At 36.5% G+C, this 20,285-nt stretch overlaps 1 protein-coding gene across 1 annotated transcript in view; it reads right to left on the bottom strand.

Moving 5' to 3' along the window:
- Nucleotides 1–20,285, bottom strand: part of LOC150089661 (uncharacterized protein ZK1073.1-like) — a 505,123-nt gene that overhangs the window by 142,188 nt on the left and 342,650 nt on the right. Inside the window, exon 6 of the mRNA XM_090389582.1 lies at nt 12,385–12,445. Coding sequence (XP_090245708.1) covers nt 12,385–12,445 — 61 coding nt within the window. The remainder of the gene's footprint in view (nt 1–12,384; nt 12,446–20,285) is intronic.

Below are 20,285 nucleotides of genomic sequence, written 5' to 3'. Positions count from 1 at the left end.
ACTGATGGTAATGTTAAGTCATAAAACAGTGAAGCTTGCTAAAAATGAAAAATTGGATACTGCAATGCTTCAATGGTTTGTTCAAAAACGTAGCCAAGGAATTACATTGTCAGGACCTATAATAATCATAAAAGCCATTGAAATCAATAAAAAACTACGCAAAGATTCTTCATTTAAGGCTAGCATTGAATGGTTAGACAAATTTAAGTTTCACCATGGTATTCAACAGTTGTTGATTCAGGGTGAGAATCAGATAATGCAGCAATTTCTGTTTATTGTGAAAAACTACAGAAGGAAATAGCTGATCGAAGTTTGGTTACAGATCAAATATACAACTGTGATGAGACTGGCCTTAATTGAAAGGCACTACCTCAAAAGACCCTGGCCTCAATGACTGAGCATATGGCACTGGGATATAAGATGCAAAAAGATCACATCACTATAATGGTATGTGCTAATGCCAGCAGTAGTTATAAATTGCCTTTGGCTGTTATAGGAAAACCAAAAAAGCCTAGATCATTTAAAAATATTAATTTAAATGATTTGCGAGCTAAATATTTCTCACAAAACAATGTGTGGATGAGCCAAGATGCGCCAATTGGTTTCATAAAATATTTGTACCATGTGTAAGATCACATTTGGCATCAAAAGATTTACCACAATATGCAATGCTACTTATGGACAATGTGCCTACTCATCCCATACATGTATGTGATTTAAAAAGCAATGATTGAAAAATATCATGCCACTTTCTGCCAGCAAACACGACATCTCTCATTCAACCGATGGACAAAGGCATGATTGAAAGCATGAAACGTTATCACAAAATATTCATCATTCAAAAACTTATTTCGGCAGAAAATAAATTAGATTAGATAGAGTTTTGGAAAAGCTACACTATAAAAGACTCAATTTTCGATGTCGCCGATGCCTGGAATGATGTTCCAGTTCAAACAATACAAAGAGGCTGGAATAAGTTGTGGTCAGAAATATATTCAACTGATACAGAAACCATTCCAAAAGAAACTGAAATTTTGTAGTTATGTTCAAATGTTCCTGGTTTTAAAAATATTTCGATGGAGGAAGTAAATGATGGAATGAGTACAGAGAAGGGCAACAAGGTTAGTGAATGGAACAAAGGGTTGCTCTTACGAAGAAAGGCTTAAGTTTTGCAAATTACAGTGTCTGGAGACCAGGCACCGGCGAGGTGATCTGATAGAGGTGTATAAAGCCTTGAATGATTTGAGCATGCTCAATGATGATGAGATTCTGCCTCTTGCTCAGAATAATCATCTGAGAGGGCATAAATTCAAATTGAGGAAAGACAGATGTAGGATAGATGTCTGGAAATTTGCCTTTAGCCAGCGGGTAGTTGGTTGGTGGAGCAGACTTCCATCCCTTGTTGTGGAAGTTGATAGCCTAAATAAATTTAAGGCTCAGCTGAACATGTATTTCGAATGAACGGAGGGGTGAAGTGGAAATTTTTTTTTCTGGCTGATGCTGCATAAGCTTGCTTTCTTGCATCATATGCCTCTACTAATGCTAATGGGCTGGATATGGACAAAATGGACGTCGGATGCAAAATTTTAGATGACAATGAAATTGTGCAAGAGTCACGACAATTTCAGATGATTCTGAAACTGAAGAAGAAGAAAAAGCTACTTCTGATGGAACAACAAACATAATTAGTCACTGTGAAGCTGAAACTATGTTGTCAAAGTGCATTGAGTGGTTCGAGGTACAAGAAGAAATAGATGCTATGCAAGTGTTACTTTTGCGTAAAATTTGTAACATTGCCTCCCAAAAGGCTCGAGGGGTAATGAAATAAAAGAAATTGACTGTTTTTTTAGAAAAGAAATTTAATTATGTAATATTGTTTTCCTTTAAATTTCTTTAATGACATTAGAACAAAGTTGTATGTATGTATGTATGTAATAATGTTTTCTTTTAAATTTTTTTATGACGTTACTAGACCAATGTAAGTCAAAATAGTAAAAATTGGTATGCACGTAGATATCTGTACTATGATTTTTTGATGGCCCAGTAAAAAATAAATAGTAAATAAAGTTTAAGTAAATTTCATTAAGTTATGTATTATGTAATAAAATAAACAAGTTAGATGATCTAGTCTAATGTATTGTATGTATAATGATTTTAATGTACTATTTGATTATCCATCATGGTCCCGTACCCTGGTGGATAATTGAAGTTCTACTGTACTTAAGTTTCTTTGGATAAATTAGGTTTGCATACAAAAGATCTGTAGTGGACTTTGTATGTTAACACAGAACCATAAAGTTTTATAAAGTTTTTGGTTATAAAAGGGTAAAGTGCAGCCATTATCAACCCACTGCAGGATGGAAGCCTCCTCAACAATTCATGCTGAGGGAAAATGGACCATAATCTGCCACGCTGGTCCAGTGCGGGTTGGCAGATTGACCGTATTCAGCAGTCAGGGGCTTGAACCATGGTCTACTCAAAGAGCGTGTGCTACTGCACTCCCGCTCCTGACCACTCGGCTATGGAGGCCGCTTTATATTTATCCAAGTAAAAGTGATTAATGATGCAGATTAAAGTGAATACCATACTTGAGGAATACTAAAATCCATAATGAAATAATTCTAACAAATACTTAAATTTTTAAAGTTTTCTGTTTTTGAACAAACATACCTACTAGACAGTGCACAACAGAATAATCCTAATTGACTAATTTTAATGGTTTCAGACAGAAAATTTTCATTAATCTTTTAGTGCTGGTGGCAGTGCAGGACCTGACAGATACCTTTCTAAAATAACATTCCTCTTTTAATCTTTAATCATTAAAATTATTTTGGATTAAAAATCTGAAATATTTTTTACTTTCCTGAATACAAACTTTTTGTAATGATTTTTGTAATTTTTGAAATGATTTTTTTTAGTTTCTACAGAGTAATCAGGTGCTACATTCATAACTATTCCACTTTGCAACTGAAGAGCATCCTTTGACCTCAAAGTTTGCTGATAATGCTGCAAAGTTCTAAATTACATGCCTGTTTCTAGTTCAAGGTTACTTGCTTTTACTCCCATTAGTTATGTGAACATCTATCTTACACAAATTGTTTTTGAAATAATTTTTGTTTTCACAAGAAGAAAGATGAGAACACAAAACACACTCAAGATTTCTACTGCTCTATGGGAAGTGACATTGGTAACTTTCAAGTTTTTTAATACACGGTGTGTGTGTGTTTTAAGTATTTATATACATAATAAGCAAAAGTACGTTATATATGCAAACATTTAAGACTTTACACACTTAATGGTCTTTCAAACTGGAAAATGGAAGACTAATAGATTCATATTTAATGTCTAAAATATTTTTTAGACATAAAATATAAACAGTTGTTTTTTAAGTTTTTTGTTTTTATAATAAGACTGCTCTTAGTAAGTGAGAGAAAATGCCCATGAATGAATTGATGTGCTACTTGCTGCCACCATACCATGTAGCGGACAATTCACTGTTCTAAAAAAACTTCACTGTAGATGTGACTTGATCCACATAAGAAAAATACTATTTCCATTATGGACTGCTGAACTTCTTTAGAGTGGTCATTCCAGAAATTATACTTCCTTTGCTTTTAATTATTTGCTTTTGCTTATTATAATGGTGAATATATATTTTTTTTTTTTTTTTTTTTTTTACACACCTAAAATGATCAGCTGCTATAGAGAGCAATAAAGAGCATGTTTTACCTATAAGGGTCAATGAAATTTTTTTTGTATACCTGGCATTGACAACTTAAAATTTATTACTTCATTAAAAGCAACACACACACACCCACCCCTATATATTTGTACTTTATTTACTATTGGGCAATCTCTCAGTTATAAGGTTTTTTTCGCACCATAATACATGTCCAAATAGAACAAAGGTTGTTCAGAAACTAGAGGCAAACATTAATTGTTACAATAAAATGAGCAATATTTAATAGTTATATTCCCCTCAAAGTACCCTCAGCAGCCTCGTTTTGTTGGAGCATGAGAGCAATCTATTACTCTCAGAACATCTTGTGTTGTCCAAAAGTGTTCACCTTTGAGTGGCTCCATTTTGTGAACAAATGGCTTTAGAAAAGGTACACATTAAAGTACTGGACAAACTTTTGGAGTGAATGGATAGGTGAATGGAAAGTTTTTTTTTTTTTTTTGGCTGATGCTGTTTAAGCTTGCTTTCTTGCATCATATGCCACTGCTAATGCTAATGTTAAAAAATATTGCAGAAATTAATTTCAAAACTACTGAAATTAAACTTAAATTACAGAAATTAAATTTACAAGGTATTTAAACTAATATAAATAAAAATGAAACTAAAATTTTTCTACTAGACACCTGATGCTAACACCTTCAGTTCTTCTGCTGGAACTGGCTTAAAACTCATTCAATTTCTACAACTGATAAATTCCAGTTTGACAACTGATTTAGATAATAACAATCATACTTTAAAAGTAAATTGTAAATTCAGTTATTCTGTTTTTTCAAATTCCATTTAGTACCTATAGTGATTTAGTATTAGTATTAATAGTGGCAAATGTTGCAAGCTTATACAGCATCAGCAAAAAAAAAAAAAACAATTTCACCTATCCACTCCTTCAAATAGTTTGTCTAGTTCTTCCTTGAATTTATTTAAATTATCCACTTCCACAACAATGAATGGAAGCCTGTTCCAGCAATCAAACACCTGTTGGTTGAAGGAATTCCACACATTTATTCTGCAACCATCCTTCCTGATGCCCCTCATCAGCATAGTCTCCGAGCAAGAGGAAGAATCCCAATAAGCACTGAGTTTGCTCAAGCCATTCAGAACCTTAAACACTGCAATCAGATCACCACGCAGGTGCCTAATCTCCAGATGCTTTAGCAAAACTGAAGCTTTTCTTGGTAAGAGCACTCCTTTGTTTTCCTCACCAATCTTGTTGCCCTTCTCTGTACCTGTTCTAGCAGCTCTATATCCTTCCTAAAATAAGGCCTCCAGACCTATATGCAGTACTCAAGATGCAGCCTAACCATGGCCTTATACAATAGGATAATCACCTCCTTATTCCTGAATATCATTGACAAAACCCCATGAGCTGCCTGGCAATCTATCTGTGCTGCTCACAGAACTTCATATCAGACTGCACAATTACCTCCTGGTCCTTTACATTTTCCACTACCCTGAGTGTAGTACCACTAGGTGTGTTATTCTGGGATTACTGCTACCCATATGCAGTACATGCATTTGACAAAGTTAAACCTCAACTTCCTTTTCTCAGCCTATATGCCTAATTTTACAGATCCTGTTACAGCAGCATATCTTGATTACTGTCATTAACCATCTTGCCAACCTTTGTACCATCTGCGAACTTAGACATTCAGCATGATATACCCTCATCAATATCATTAATAAATACAGAAAACAACAATGGGCCCAGCACTGAACCCCGTGGGACTCCACTAATAACATTAGTCCACAAAGAGCAGTGCCCACTGACCGCCTTCTCCCACTCAATCATCCCTTCATCATAGCAGCAGCTTTTGTGTGCAACAGTATCAAAAACTTTCCTGAAATCCAAGTTGATATCAAAATTATTTTTTGCATCCAGTTCTTTTGTCATTGAATCATAGTACCCAACCAAATTGGTCAGACAAAATCTCCTCTTAAAAAACCCATGCTGTGGCTGAAATATAATTGCACTCCTGTCTACGTGGACTTGCATTATGTCTTTAAACCAGGGACTCCGTTATTTTTCCAGGAACAGAAGTTAAGTTAACAGGTCTGTAATTACTCGTGTCATCTTTGATAACCCTTTGTGAACTGGGAGATACATTTGCATATTTCCAGTTCACAGGGATCTCCCCTCAATCCAAAGATACTCCATAATTATGGTTGTTTTCTTAGCTTCTTTCCTGTCTCCCTTAATATAACTAGATAGATCCCATCCACCAGGGATCGCCGTGACCCTATGTGCCGCCAGTAAGTGAAATCAAATAGCATTCATTTATTAAAAGAGAAAATAATTACAAAATATCTCACATATAATATAATGAAACAAGCAAAAATAACAAAATCATTCTGAAATTCTGGAAATACATTTTAAATTTTATTTTATTTATTTATTTCGTATGATGTGATCAATACACGAAGGAACCAGTTTTTTTTTCTTGCTTCCTTCGTGTATCGTGGCCGGGATATCCAACCAACCGATTGGTTCGGCACCATCGTGATATCCAGCCCGAGGCGGGAATCGAACCCGCGACCTTTGGGTTGCCAGGCAGGCACTTTACCTACCCGGCTAGCCCGGTCGGCAACTTTAAATTCTAAATCACAGTAATCATATTCTATCACAATAATAAAATAAAAGGAAAATTATAATTTTTAAAAAAATTATACAAATTTATGTTTCCTTGCTTTAAGAAATGCAAATTTATTAATTATTTCATTTATGTTTATTTTTTCCAAAAGGTCATTTTCTATTGAAATTATTGCCAAATTAAAAAGTCGTTGTTCAGACATTGTCAATAGTAAATAATTTTTGATTAATTTTAATTTTGAAAAACTCCGTTCGCCTCAGGCAGCTGAAACTGGTAAAGTTATAAAAATTCTTAGTGCAACTGCTACATTTGAAAAAGTATCTGTACAATCGTTTTTAAAAATATATTGTAACAATTCAAATGGAGTAATATAGTATTATCTTTAAGGGTAGCGAAGAAGAATTTCTTCATACAGCTTAAGTAAGGGTAGTGAAAAAGAATTTAAGGTGCATTAAATATGAATTATTTGTTTCGTTCACTCTGTTTGGTTTTTTGTCTAACATGCTGTTTGCTCATTCTCATAACCCAGAATCTGGAAATTACTGACATCAGAGGCCCAATTTAACCCCGGGGGCTCACATCTGGTGAGTATGGGCTTGGCAAACCCAGGGTCCTGAGCTGGATATCATCATTCTTCTCTTTCTTGGTAGTTCCTTTCTACTTCTCTCTCTGTCTCTCTCTCTCAGGGTAACTTGGGGATTTTTTTTTTTTTTTTTTTTGGCTGGTTCAGCATAAGCCTCAGGCTTCCTTGTACCATGTGGCTAATAATAATAATAATAATAATAATTACAATCAGAATTTATGAAGCTAATGATTATAGAACAATTTTATCAAGTAGGAAATTTGTTTACGGCATTGAGTGCACCTTCAAAAAGGTTCTTTGTGTGTGCCATATTTGGGAAAACCACATTGGGGGCTCACATCTGGTGAGTATGGGCTTGGCACACTCAGGGTCCTAAGCTGGATATCATCATCCTTCTCTTTCATGGTGATTCCCTTCTGCTGCTTTTGACACTCTCTCTCTCTCTCTCTCTCTCTCTCTCAGGGTAACTCGGGAACTTTTTTTTTTTTTTTTTCCTGGTGCAGCATAAGCCTCAGGCTTCCTTGCACCATATGGCTGTTAATAATAATAATAATAATCTACATATCTACATGGTATTGCAGGGCAATATCTGTCTTCGCTCAAATTTACACAGACTGGGCCAGATGGCCATTCAGGTGCTGCGCTGCATACACATGCTCCGGTTTGACTGCACAAACCTGGCCTGTGCAGGCAATCCGGAGTATTTGTAGGTACCCTAATGCATGCAAAATTGGTAGTATTATCGCCAAATTTGGATCCACTAAAACTACAAATAACAGAGCTTATATCACCAAACCAGCCTCCATGCTAATTATTCAGCCACAGAACTCAGTCAACATTCGCATTCACATAATTATAACACTCAAACAGATTCTGCAATAATATTAACAAAACTGAATTCCAGTTATAAACTATTATTAATACATGAAGCTTTAGCCATTGAATGATTTTCTGATTGAACCTCGCAGGATAACATGTAAAATTTACGGCATGCACGTGCTAACCATGCACCACGGGAGCTAAAGTTAGCCTTTATAACACTCAATTTCTTTCCAGATTAAATGAACCAACTGATGACAGAACTGCAAAAGTCCAACGTTAGGGCTCTTGGTTCTTCTCATTCTTAGTTTCATAATCATTAATTTTTATGTATGACGATCCAAGTGGAAAAGAGTGCACTTTTTCCCCTTCGGGGAATTTTTTTAATTTCTTCATTATATTTTAATCATACGGATTAGGAGGTAAGTTTCGTGATATTTATAAGCAATGCTAAAAAACTGAAACTGTAAAAAGAATTGAAGCTATAAGCATATGCTAACAAATAAATTACACATGGTAACACAGAAAATACTTACCCTGAGAAAAAATTAAAATACAGTATATAGTATGGTCAGTCCTCATATACATGCATTTACACTACACGAATTCGGTCATAAAAGATTTATAAATGAGGGGAACGATGTCGTATATAACACGAACCGAATTCGCTTGGGCACGATTTGCCTTTGTATTTACAAGAAATGGCAGTTGAACTCAGAAATTACCCAAACTGAAAGAAGAGAAGTTTCTGAAAATGTATTTGTTTTTCATACGATTGAAGATTTCAGTGAAGCGGAACCACATTTCACCATAGTAACATAAAAATCCACAATTGCAGCTATCGGTATTATTGCAAATGCAATTAGATCGAGTTAATTACCCGTTTATAACAGATTTCACCAGTAGGAATGCAACTGGAAATTGTTTTTATTTTTTTATGGTAGCGATCTCCAAAATGTGTTTTAATAAAATGTGAGCTAGTGTGAGGGAATAATAGTGTATTTCTGTCTTTACTGCTTTGTTTATTCGGTTGCTACACGCGGGCAGCTTTGTTTATGTGTATCAAGCGTGCCTCCTCATTTTTTTACTTTTTTATATTGAAATTGTGTTTTATTCCCAAAAAATCAGTAAATTACTTGAAAAAAGTATAAAAATGAAGCTTGTTTGATGAAGATACTACAGATTCAGAGAGAAAAAGGAAAGCAATATCAATAGGATGTCAAAAATTTTTACTGGGGAAAACCTGTAGTGGCTTCGTACAAGTGATTATGGCCAAAATCACACCGGCCTCCGGCCCACTGGGATTTCCCCGGTAAAACAAAAAAACAAAATTATGAAACCCTTTGAGAGAAATGAAAGAATGTGACATTGCACGTATCGCTAAATAGAAAATTTCACTATAAATAATTTTGTTAATTAAACAGAGGTCCTACTCATATATGTCAAAAGTTTTTTTGGCACCCTATTGAACTGCCACCCGTAAGTGATGCTTACTTCGCCTACCCACTTGCAGCGGCACTGCATCCACCCCAGGTGCCTTTCTTATGTTTAACTTCAACAATTTCTCCTCCGCTTTGCTCTCAGTTATTACAAAATAATTTAGCTTTCTGTTAGAGTTTAATAAACATCTGGCCCTCTCCTCCTTGAATAACACCTCATGTGTGAACATAGATGCAAAATATCTATTCAGTTTGTCCACAACCTAGCATGTGGTCATCAACTTGCCACACCACAGGAACAGCAAAAGGCATACTTTCTCAGAGTTTTTGTTGTAAACCATCCACATGTAACAGAAATTATCAGGGTGATTCACACACTTCCTTTGCTTCTGCTTAAAACATTTTAACAATTCAACTAAAAAGAGAATAATAGCAATAACAGCTTGACTATGCAATTTTAACAATGCAATGCCAAACAAAATACAGAAGAAACAAACAATATGCAATAGCCATGCAGAGGAACTGTATATGTACTCTCACCACAACTGCCTGTTACTGTGAGAGAAAGAGAAAGGCAGACAAGGTTGAACATGTTAACACAGTTCCCTAACATTACTGTCATCTATTAAGACAGATGTAAACATTATTATTTGCAGTTAATACAACAGATCAACATTATATCTACTGCCCTAAATTTTAGTAAGATTCATGTACAGTAGCTGTCGAAATAATGGCACCGCAAATAAAGGTGCACTGTGATCGGACGTATACATACAGCACAGCTGTCTTGCAGTGCCGTAAAAAGAAAGCGGCAAGTCACATGATTACTGTATTTGTTTACGTTTGCCCTTTTCAAAGTGAATTCTGTACTGATATCACGGATTATTCCACTGTTTTACATTTATTTTAAATTAAAAACTCCTCACTATGGCTCCTAAAGTTAATAAACCGCATACAGAGAAGAAAAGAATAACAACATTACAGCTTAGCGACAAACTTGATATAGCCCAAACTATTACATTAGGGTCAGCCAGAATGTTAATTTATATACCCATGTTTACTGTGTCTACAGGGTGTCTCAAAAATATTGGCACAAATGTTTAGGAGAGGTAGGTAACATCTAAAGGAATGTGAATCGCATAGGAACCCATAACCGGAAACATCACTGTAAGTCGGTAGACAGCGCTGGTCATCAGTTTGCGAGAGGAAAATTTCTGGTTTACTAATTCAAGCAGTAGTCGCCGCTCAAAGAACATGAATCGATATATGAACTGTGAGCTGGCAGACATGCACCTAGAGTATGGATTAGCAGAGGGCAATGGATGAGCCGCTCAACGAATTTATGGAGAACGCTTCCCAGACAGACATGTACCGGACCACCGTTTGTTTGTGCGTGTGCATCAAAATTTGTGCGATTATGGGTCATTTAGAGGCAACAGGAGTAGTGCGGGCAGACCACATTCGACACGAACTCCTGCCATGGAAGAAAGTGTTGAATGCCATCCAGAATAATCCTATTACCAGAACATGTGCCGTTGCCTCTGCCTTAGGAGTGTCTCGTTGCAGTGTACAGCGTGTCTGGCTCGATGATTCCTTACATCCCTTTCATCTCCAAAGGGTTAAGTTACTGCTCCCCCAAGATCATCCTGCACGTCTGGCTTTTGCGCAGTGGTTTCTCCAAGAAAGTGTTCAAGACTTGAATTTTCCAGCCTATGTTTTGGTCACAGGGTGAGGCTTATTTCACTCGGGAAGGCTTATTCAATCAGCACAATGCTCATGTGTGGGCTCACGACAACCCACACGGTGTGCGCCCACGTGTGGCACAACGTCGCTTCGCAATAAATGTGTGGGCAGGTATGGTCGGTGACTGCTTAGTTGGCCCATACATGTTACCATCCTGCATAAACTCCGCTAAATGTCGTATCTTTCTTGAACAAGTTCTACCAGGGTTACTTGACGATGTTCCAGCAAATGTGAAATGCAACATTTGGTTTCAACATGATGGAGCGCCTGCCCATTATGGAAAGTGTGTTCGTGACCATTTGCACAGGCGTTTTGGGCGTCAATGGATTGGCCGTGGTGAACCCATTGCCTGGCCCCCACGTTCACCTGATTTATCGAGCCTTGATTTCTTTCTGTGGGGGCCCTCAAATCTATCGTGTATGAATCACCTGTGGAAACGGAAATGGATCTCATGGCGAGACTTGTCTGCACTGCTGCTACTGTCAAAGAAACTCCAGGTATGTTTGACTGTTCCCGCCAATCCATGCTGCGTCGGTGTCACACATGCATCGCATCTCATGGTGGAACCTTCGAGCATCTGTTGGACCATCATGAAATGCATCCATCTCATACTCCATTGTTAATATTTTGTCAAATAAATGTTTGCCACTAATTACTGTCTTGTGTCATTTCTGCTTCTTGTGCCTCTGCTAATATTTTCCCATGACGTTTCCGGTTATGGGTTCCTATGCGATTCATATTCCTTTAGATGTTACCTACCTCCCCTAAACGTTTGTACCAATATTTTTGAGACACCGTGTATAAATTGCATGTGTTCTCTGGTAGATTTGCCTGTTTTGCTGGATGAAAAACCTTGCTGTCTACACCTGAGACCCACTAAATGTGTCAAGGAGTGAAAAAAGCCTGTAAAGTTTCTCACATCATCGACAGGATTCAAACCTGACCTTTTCCACTCAGTGTGGGGAGGATGGTGACGATACCACTGTGCTACTCATGCAGACTAAATGTGATGTAATAAAGAAAATAGAGCGGGGTGTAAGTAGGAGCGTATTATAATGGCTTGTTTGTTTGTTTGTTAGGTTTTATTGGCACATTATTATAATGGCAGAATATAACATTGGATCATTAACATGTTTATGTACAGTTAATAAAATTGCATTCTTAATCTCTCTATTTCTTATTCGGCCTCTATTTCTGCATTAAATACATTAAAAATAAACTTTCTAGATAACGAAAAATTCGAAATGATGGCACCTCGAATCTCCGAAGGTGCAGTTATTTTGAAAGTCCACTGTACTATGGGTAAATACAAAAACTATATTTGTAGAAATTGTGACATGAAGTAAAATTAAGAATTATTTTCAAAACTGACACATAAAAACTGACTGCAAAAGCTGTTATACCGGTGAAGGTAAAAATAATGTTGGCCAGTGTTATTATTTAAAATAATGAAATAGAAAAAAAAAAAAAACTTACAGCAAACCTGACTAAGATGTTGGCTCCTGCACCTTCTCCAAATCCAACCACTAATTTGACTCTGTTGTTGAATAAATAAGTGTATACAAGGTATGTTAGTCAATAAACATAACTAAATGCATATATATGGAAAATAAAGAAATAAAAGCCTCTCAGTATATCATTAGTAAACTTTTTATACAGCCACTCCTCAACTTACGTAAGGTTTGCCTTCCGCCAAACTCTATGTAAGCCGAATTTTATGTAAGTTGGAATTTCCTTAAAGGCTTATTCAGCACTCGCAACAATGTGCATTGAATTTGATTGAAGCAAAAAAAAGAAACGTCCAACGAATATGTAAATAGAATTATTTATTCAATTTTTTTTTATCTCAAGTGTAGGAAAAATGTCAAAGTGTACAAAATTACAAAAATTTTACTTTAACTTTGTGGAAACCAGCATGATGCTTGGGCCTATTAAATCACCTGTTGCTTTCCATCAAACTTGGCTTTGGGTTCGATATAGCACCTAAATGCTGTTTTGTGATCACTGTTGATCTTTTAACATGTTCTTTTATAAGCACCATCCTTTAAAATAGTATTCACTATTGAATCAGCAAGACCTCATTCCAGTGCAATAGATTAGTGTTCCGCAACCTCTTTTCCTTCGCGGCACACCTTAAGTTATCCCTGGCATCAAAATGTTAATCCCCCAAAAAAGCATAGTTTGCAGCAATGTTAATATAAAAATGCTATAAGTCAAATTAGAAATATCACTGTACAAAAGCAAAGCAAACAAAAAAAAAAAAAAAAGTCTATTAGTATTGTTTATTTGGTTTTTAGGAGCATTAACATCTAAGGCCATATTGCTCCGGGGATATGCGGTGGTCATTCCCTGAGCTTTCCGTGGTCATTCCCTGAGCTTTCCGCATCCTCTGTATTTGGTGGTCACGGGATCGAACCCCGGTCTAATCAAGAAGCGTGTGCTACGCACTGCTGCTCCTGCCCACCTGGCTACGGAGGTGCCTCTATTAGTATTAAACCAAATAACTATGCGTACCTTTGAAGTGCCTGCTTTGCTGAACACAGACGGCTGATGCATGGTGGAATCATTGACAATGCAAGCCTCATTTCTTCATCAATGCATCGGAATCTTTCTGTCTTTGATGCTTTAATTTCAGTCAAGGTTGAAAAGCCCAGTTCACACAAATATGTAGTTGAAAATGGCAAGAACACATTAACTGCCATCTCAGAGCTAGCCAGGTATTCTTTCCTTATTGACAACCAAAATGTGTCCAAATGATGTTTTAATTGCAATGTTCGGTCCGCCTTCAGATCTGTTAGTTTCTCTTGTACATTCATCGGAAGAGATTTTGCATCCGCAACAAAAGGATCACGAACCCAGTCGAAATCTTCAATGCTCTCTCCAAAATAATCCTTGAACTTCTGCTGCAAGTTATCTAAAATGTTCTTTAATGAAGTCCATCACCACTTTATTACCAGCAGCAAGCAGCCATACAGTTGGGAACATCTCAAACAAATCCAGCTTATTCTGAATGCCTTGAATCTTATCCATACTCATAAAAATATTTTCATTCTTGCCTTGCATTCTTCAGTTCAGCTCATTCAAGTGAACGAAAATATCGGAAAGATATGCCGCCATCTGCAAATAACTCTGCATACTCATGCCCCTCAACTGTTAAAAATGTTTGTACGTTCTCCTTAAGTTCAAAAAGGCATGTTAACACCTTACCATGTGACAATCACAGTACTTCTGTCTGTAGCAGGAGTGTGGTGTGGTCAGATCCCATTTCCTGACAAAAAACAGAAAAAAGCCAAGAATTGAAGGGCTGCAATTTGATGAAGTTAACAACTTTTACTACTTCGTCCAGCACAACTTTCAGAGCAGATGGCAAAGACTTGGCAACAATCAAGACAATAGTCACGTCGTATGTCAGGATTCACTTAGCACACTTTAGCTACAAAGCCTTTAACTGTACCTGTCATGGAAGCAGCTCAGTCTGTGCAAACACTAACACAATCCTTCCAATTTAATTTTTTTTTTTTTTTTTTTAGGAGCATTAGCAACTAAGGCCATATTGCTCCGGGATATGCAGTGGTCATTCCCTGACCTTTCCGCATCCTCCGTATTTGGTGGTGACGGGCTCGAACCCCAGTCTAATCAAGAAGCGTGTGCTACGCACTGCTGCCCCTTCCCACCTGGCTACAGAGGCGCCGCCAATTTAATTCATCTTGGCGCATATATTCATTAGTAACACGAAATATTTCTTCACCGGTGACTCACCCGGACTCGTTGATCTGAAGTGAGAACTTCTGACTGCTGTCGATTTTCTCCTTCATAGTGTCTTCAATCTCACTGGACATATCACTGACTTGCTGACTGATTGTGTCAGCTGGGAGTGGAATTTTTGAAATTTCATTAGCAGCTTCTGGGCCCAGGACTATTTTTACAATCTCTTTCCAAGCTGGCATTAACAAAGTTTCAGCTATTGTGTGTGGCTTTTTGGCCTTTACAATAAGTTCAGCTACTTTATAGCTAGCTTCCTGTACTTTTTTCAAAACATGAATGTTTTGTTTTTGTTTTGTTGCAACAGCTGTCAAAAATAACTGATATCTTTGCATGCCAGGTACTCATAACAAGTCGCGCCCCAGATTAAACCCCTGGGGCAATTTCTAATGATAATACGCGTAGTGTTATTTATAGGTATACAGCTTCAACAAAATTTGCAGCACACCTGTCATCTTGGGGTAGCACAAGATGACATCTTGAGGAACACTGCAACAGATGACACACTTTGTCCTGCTGTGGAGATGGAGGAAACCCCTAGTGCCATTGGACATCAAATACTTTACACTTCTAAATCATTTTCATCTTCATTTCTAATTCAATTTTGTTTCATTTCCTAGCACTTTCCATTGGTTGTTTTCCCTTCATCATTGTAATAAGTAAATAGGAATGAAGAGGAGATTCTGAAAATTTATGTTTTTTATATGATTGAAGATTTCAGTGAAGGGAAAACACATTTCACCATTATAACAGCATAAAAACCAACACAATTCCAGTTATTGGTATTATTGCAAATGCAATAAAATTGAATTTACTACCCATTTATAATAGATTTCACTAACAGAAAAGCCCAATAAACCAGAAAGTGCACATTGTTTTATGGTCATGACCTCCAGAAATGTGCTTTAGAAAAATATCACAAAGGCGTTCAAAACTGATCTTATAATAGAATGTATGATACCGATGAAAGTGTAGTGCATTCTCTGGCTGGTCTGCTTAGCCCTTCCTCTCAGCCAATAGTAGCATTTGTAAATGTATTGGCTGCATGTTTTGTTTTTGCATCTTCAGTTAAGTGATTTTTGCGTTGTGCTTATTTGACTTAAATTTATGTAACCCATACAATTTGCATTATAAAAATGACCTTTTAGAGAGTTAAATAGCTTAGTTATATAGAAGTTGAAAATTTCAACTTCTGAGGTCTTGGAATGAATTACTTGGAACAAATTACCAGTGATCAAAAAAAAAAAAAAAAAAACTATCACTGGGTTCAATTATGATATTTTCACAATACCTCCATTTATTCCTACAGGATGCAAAATACATTTCCATATTTTTTTTTCAGTTTGCATTGGCCGACAAAAACTTATGTAAAGTTGAATTTACATAAGCCAAATATTATTTAAGTCGGGGAGTGCCTGTATTTCAGAAAACAATAGTCTTTCACAGCCAAGAGTAACTTTAAATGAGTATTACATTTTTAAAGCTTTGTAAAATTCAACTGGTAGTTTTTTGCTGCTAAAGCTCTTTAGTTGCCATGTTTACTTAATTATTATGTAAATTTGGCTTCACTTTTATTTTGCAAATTTTTATTTTATATTAATTTTTTATCATCACTTACACAGCTGTACAGAATTATGAAAGGAAGTCCCAGTACATTTATTATAAATAATGGTTTTGTAATAACAATTATTGGAAATGACCCTCATCCACTTCTAAACAAAGAGTGTGCTTAGTCTTGTTTGTGATTGTATGTATGTATCAATTCAATGGAGAGGTTGTTTCAGTTGAATTGAGTAACGGCTTCTATCAGTATGGCAAGTCATAGTGCTATCTTGTGGAAAGTACTTATGGAAATAACTTTCTAATTCAGCTGCCAAACAATAACATTCCAAATCGGTGCAATAACATTCCTTAAAGGATATGGAGCAATTAGAGAATTATACGATGCTGCACTAAATGCCAATCTGACTGAATAACAATCTTTTCTTCATTATTTAAGGCCTAACCAAGTACATCTGAATTTGGAAAATAGTGCAAATGAAAAATATTCATTCTGAAAAACTCTGTATGTGATCAGCTTTATACATAGTTCAACAAAATTAACAGAACAAAATGTTTTTTGTGAATATTTTATTGTAGATAGCATTACCAAAGGTGAATATTTGACATAATATAATAAGCATCCTGGCATGCAAATTCCAAATATCAGATATAAATCTATCTACTACCTTACAGAGCTGCATTGTGTAAATTATTCATGCCTGTAAAAACACTGTTTACAACCCTTCATTCCTGTTATTTGGTTTGTTCAGTGGGATAGCCACATCTCCAGTATTCAGGATGGCAAGTCATCATCATCATTTAGATGATTCTTTGAGATGGCAGGCCATTGGATGACTTGAAGCTGGGTAGCCACAGGTGGAGGTGACACATTGGCTTAATTTGTTGTGCAGTGTCGTCTTGGCACTATGGAGGCAGTGGGAGACAGGAACCATTACAAGAAGAGCTGGCCAAGGTCACACGAGGGCTATGTCAACCAGAACAGACTGCTGTATGGCTCTAATAGCAAGACTGAATCCTATGATGTCTTGTTATTAACCGTCTCTTGAGGTTGCTGTGGCCACAGGTGAAAACATTTCCAACCGGACTGTATTAAGAAGGCTCAATTCAAGTAGACTCTACACAAGGAAGCCAGTGGTTTGTATCCTATTAACCTCAAACCACAGCAGAGCTTGTCAAAGGTGATGCCATGAACGTGATTTGGAGCCCTGACAAATGGAGTAGAGGTCTTTTCTCTGACGAGTCCCTTTTTAGCCAAAACAGATTCTACATGTCATTTCATCTGCAAATAATGAGGAATGGGTACCATCCCTCCAACATTAAAGATGCTAGAAGATGGTGGATGCAGTGTTCTCATGTGGAACAGAATAACGATCAATGGCCACACCCCTCCATGTTTTTGATAGGGATGCCATAACTGCACAGAGGTACTGAGAACAGGTCTTTGAACCTTGTGTGCAACCTTTTGTGGTTGGTCCAGATTTTCTTTTCATGCACGACAATGCCACTGCACATAAGGTTCAAGTGGTGGAGGAATATCTTGAAACTGAAGATATACAATGACTGCTATGGACAGCACAATCACCAGACTTAAATCCGATCGAACACATGGGATCCTCTTGGGCATTGCATTTCACACCAACAGCCAAATCCTCAGTCACTTAGTGAGCTAAGGTCTGTGCTGGTGGAAGAATGGGATTTGTTGCCACAGAATCTTCCTTATATCGAGCATGGTTCACTCTGTCAGGCCTGTTTATCCATCGGAGGGGATTATACACCATGCTGATGCCATGTGACTGTATTTTTGAGCATTTTGTACTGACTTCTATAATATGACCTTTTTTGGTAATTCTTATACAACCCCTATAAATGTCCCTTATACCCGTCTGAAGTTTCTCATTGTCTCCTCATTTCATCATTATTCTATGGTACACCACCATACCAAATTTTGTCCTACTTCATCGCAAGCTGCGCAAGTTACACCATGTTTTATAAGTGTTCTGTTAATTTTGCTGATCAGTGTATTTAAGTGGGAGTGCCAAAAAAAAAAAAAAAAAAAAAACACACACACACACACACTATAAAACACATGTGTTTTATACACTGCTTTGGGATAGAAGGCAATAAAATTTGAAAATGATCAGTTTATAACAATTGATTGGATAATGAAAAAATAATGCTTGGTAAGAGCAGTCTCATTATTAAAAAATTATATATACAGTAGAGCTTTGAAAATCCGAATGTCAATAATTCGAAACGTCAATAATCCGAATGAGCCAGCATTTATTTATTTTTTGTGCTGGTGCCATAAAAAAGGACTGGTTATTATGATGACATTTGCAAATTGAATTTTGATTCTATTAAAAGGCAATTCTAATAAGCAAAAATGGAAGGAATATTATCCACAGACTATAGAAATGAAGATATAAAGTACAAACTTACACATTTATTACCTTACGAATTAACAAAATTAAATGATATGCGAAAATCGGAAGAATATTATCAACAGTTTAGCAAAATAAAAATAATTTTACCCTTAAATATTAGCTTAATTAATATTCATACAGTACTAATTAAACTAACACTTTGTAATCTGATGGGGTTTACCAATGATTTTATTCCGAATGTCAAGAAGTATTGTGAATGAGAAGGCAAAATGGGCAAGGTCTTGCTTATCCTAGACGTGTCATTACATCCTTCAGTGGAAGCATTAAACAAAATGGACGACAGATTAGAGGTAATGTTTTTTCATAAAACGTTACTGCACTCTTCCAACCAATGGACCAGAGAGTCGTCGAAAAGTTGAAGAGAATCTACAAAAAATAAGTCTTGCATAGTTTACTTTTAGCAGAAAGCAACGAAGAAAGCATTGTAGCTTTTTCGAAAAAGCTCAGTCTGAAGGACAGCTGCTACATGTTAGCTGATGCATGGGAATCACTCTCTGCACAGAATTTAAAAAATGTTTGGAAAGAACTGTGGCATACTGCAGAAGAAACTGTAGGAGATGAGCAGAATCAAACTGATGGAGATGAGGGACAGTACAGAATGAGATGATCAACTTGTTTCAGTCAATCCCTAGGGTTGAAGATTGCGATGAAGGCGACGCTTGTTTGTTTGTTTTTTTTTTTTTAGGAGCATTAGCAACTAAGGCCACATTGCTCCGGGATATGCGATGGTCATTCCCTGACCTTTCCGCATCCTCCGTATTTGGTGGCGACGGGCTCAAACCCCGTCTAATCAAGAAGCGTGTGCTACGCACTGCTGCTCCTTCCCACCTGGCTACGGAGGTGCAAAGGTGATGCAAGGGCATGGCCTGAAAATGATATTGATGCTACAGGGTTTCCTGTTTTAAATGAAAACAAAATTGTGAATGTAAAAGAAACTGGAGCTCCTGAAAATGATATGGACGAAGACTACAATGAAGAAAATCACATCAAAACTGGGCCTACGCATGTGCCGCTCTGGAGACCGCGATGGCTTGGTATGAGCAACAAACTGAATGCCGTCTAACTCGTCTTGCTGAACAGGGTGAGAGAGCAAAGAAAGGAAGTTCTAAAATGGTGCACCAAAAAAATAAGTAATTATTTTCGTTAAACCTATATACACCTAATTCTGTTTTTGCACAAACTTTTTTTACACGAATTTGATTTAACACGAATTCAAAATAAATATTTCATTCTCTTTTTACGTGAGTAATTTTGATTTAACACGATTTCTATGAATTTTTTTTTGCCTAAATTCTAAGAAATTTTTTTTTTATTTGTGGCATATCATTTCTATATTACACGCACCAATAGACTGGATAACAGCTAGTATGTGCGTTTTGAAATGCGTGCTTTTGCTTACCAATGTGCACGTCTAGGTATCTATGAATCAATGTTTTTTTTTTATTGAATTTGGTGCACATCTACGGTATTCGTGCATTGTATCTTCGGAAGACATTTAGTAGTAAGCTCTATTTCAAAGTGAAAGAATCTTTAGTGAAATTTGTGCACATATAAATTTATTAATTTTGCCGATAGTCAATAAATTGTAAGTTTACAAATTTTTCATAC

Source organism: Mastigoproctus giganteus, chromosome 2, assembly GCF_048544385.1.
Source record: "Mastigoproctus giganteus isolate SK-2022 chromosome 2, ASM4854438v1, whole genome shotgun sequence".
NCBI classification, from domain to species: domain Eukaryota; kingdom Metazoa; phylum Arthropoda; class Arachnida; order Uropygi; family Thelyphonidae; genus Mastigoproctus; species Mastigoproctus giganteus.
Note: the sequence above shows the minus strand (reverse complement) of the source record. Positions and strands in the feature narration are given on the sequence as shown.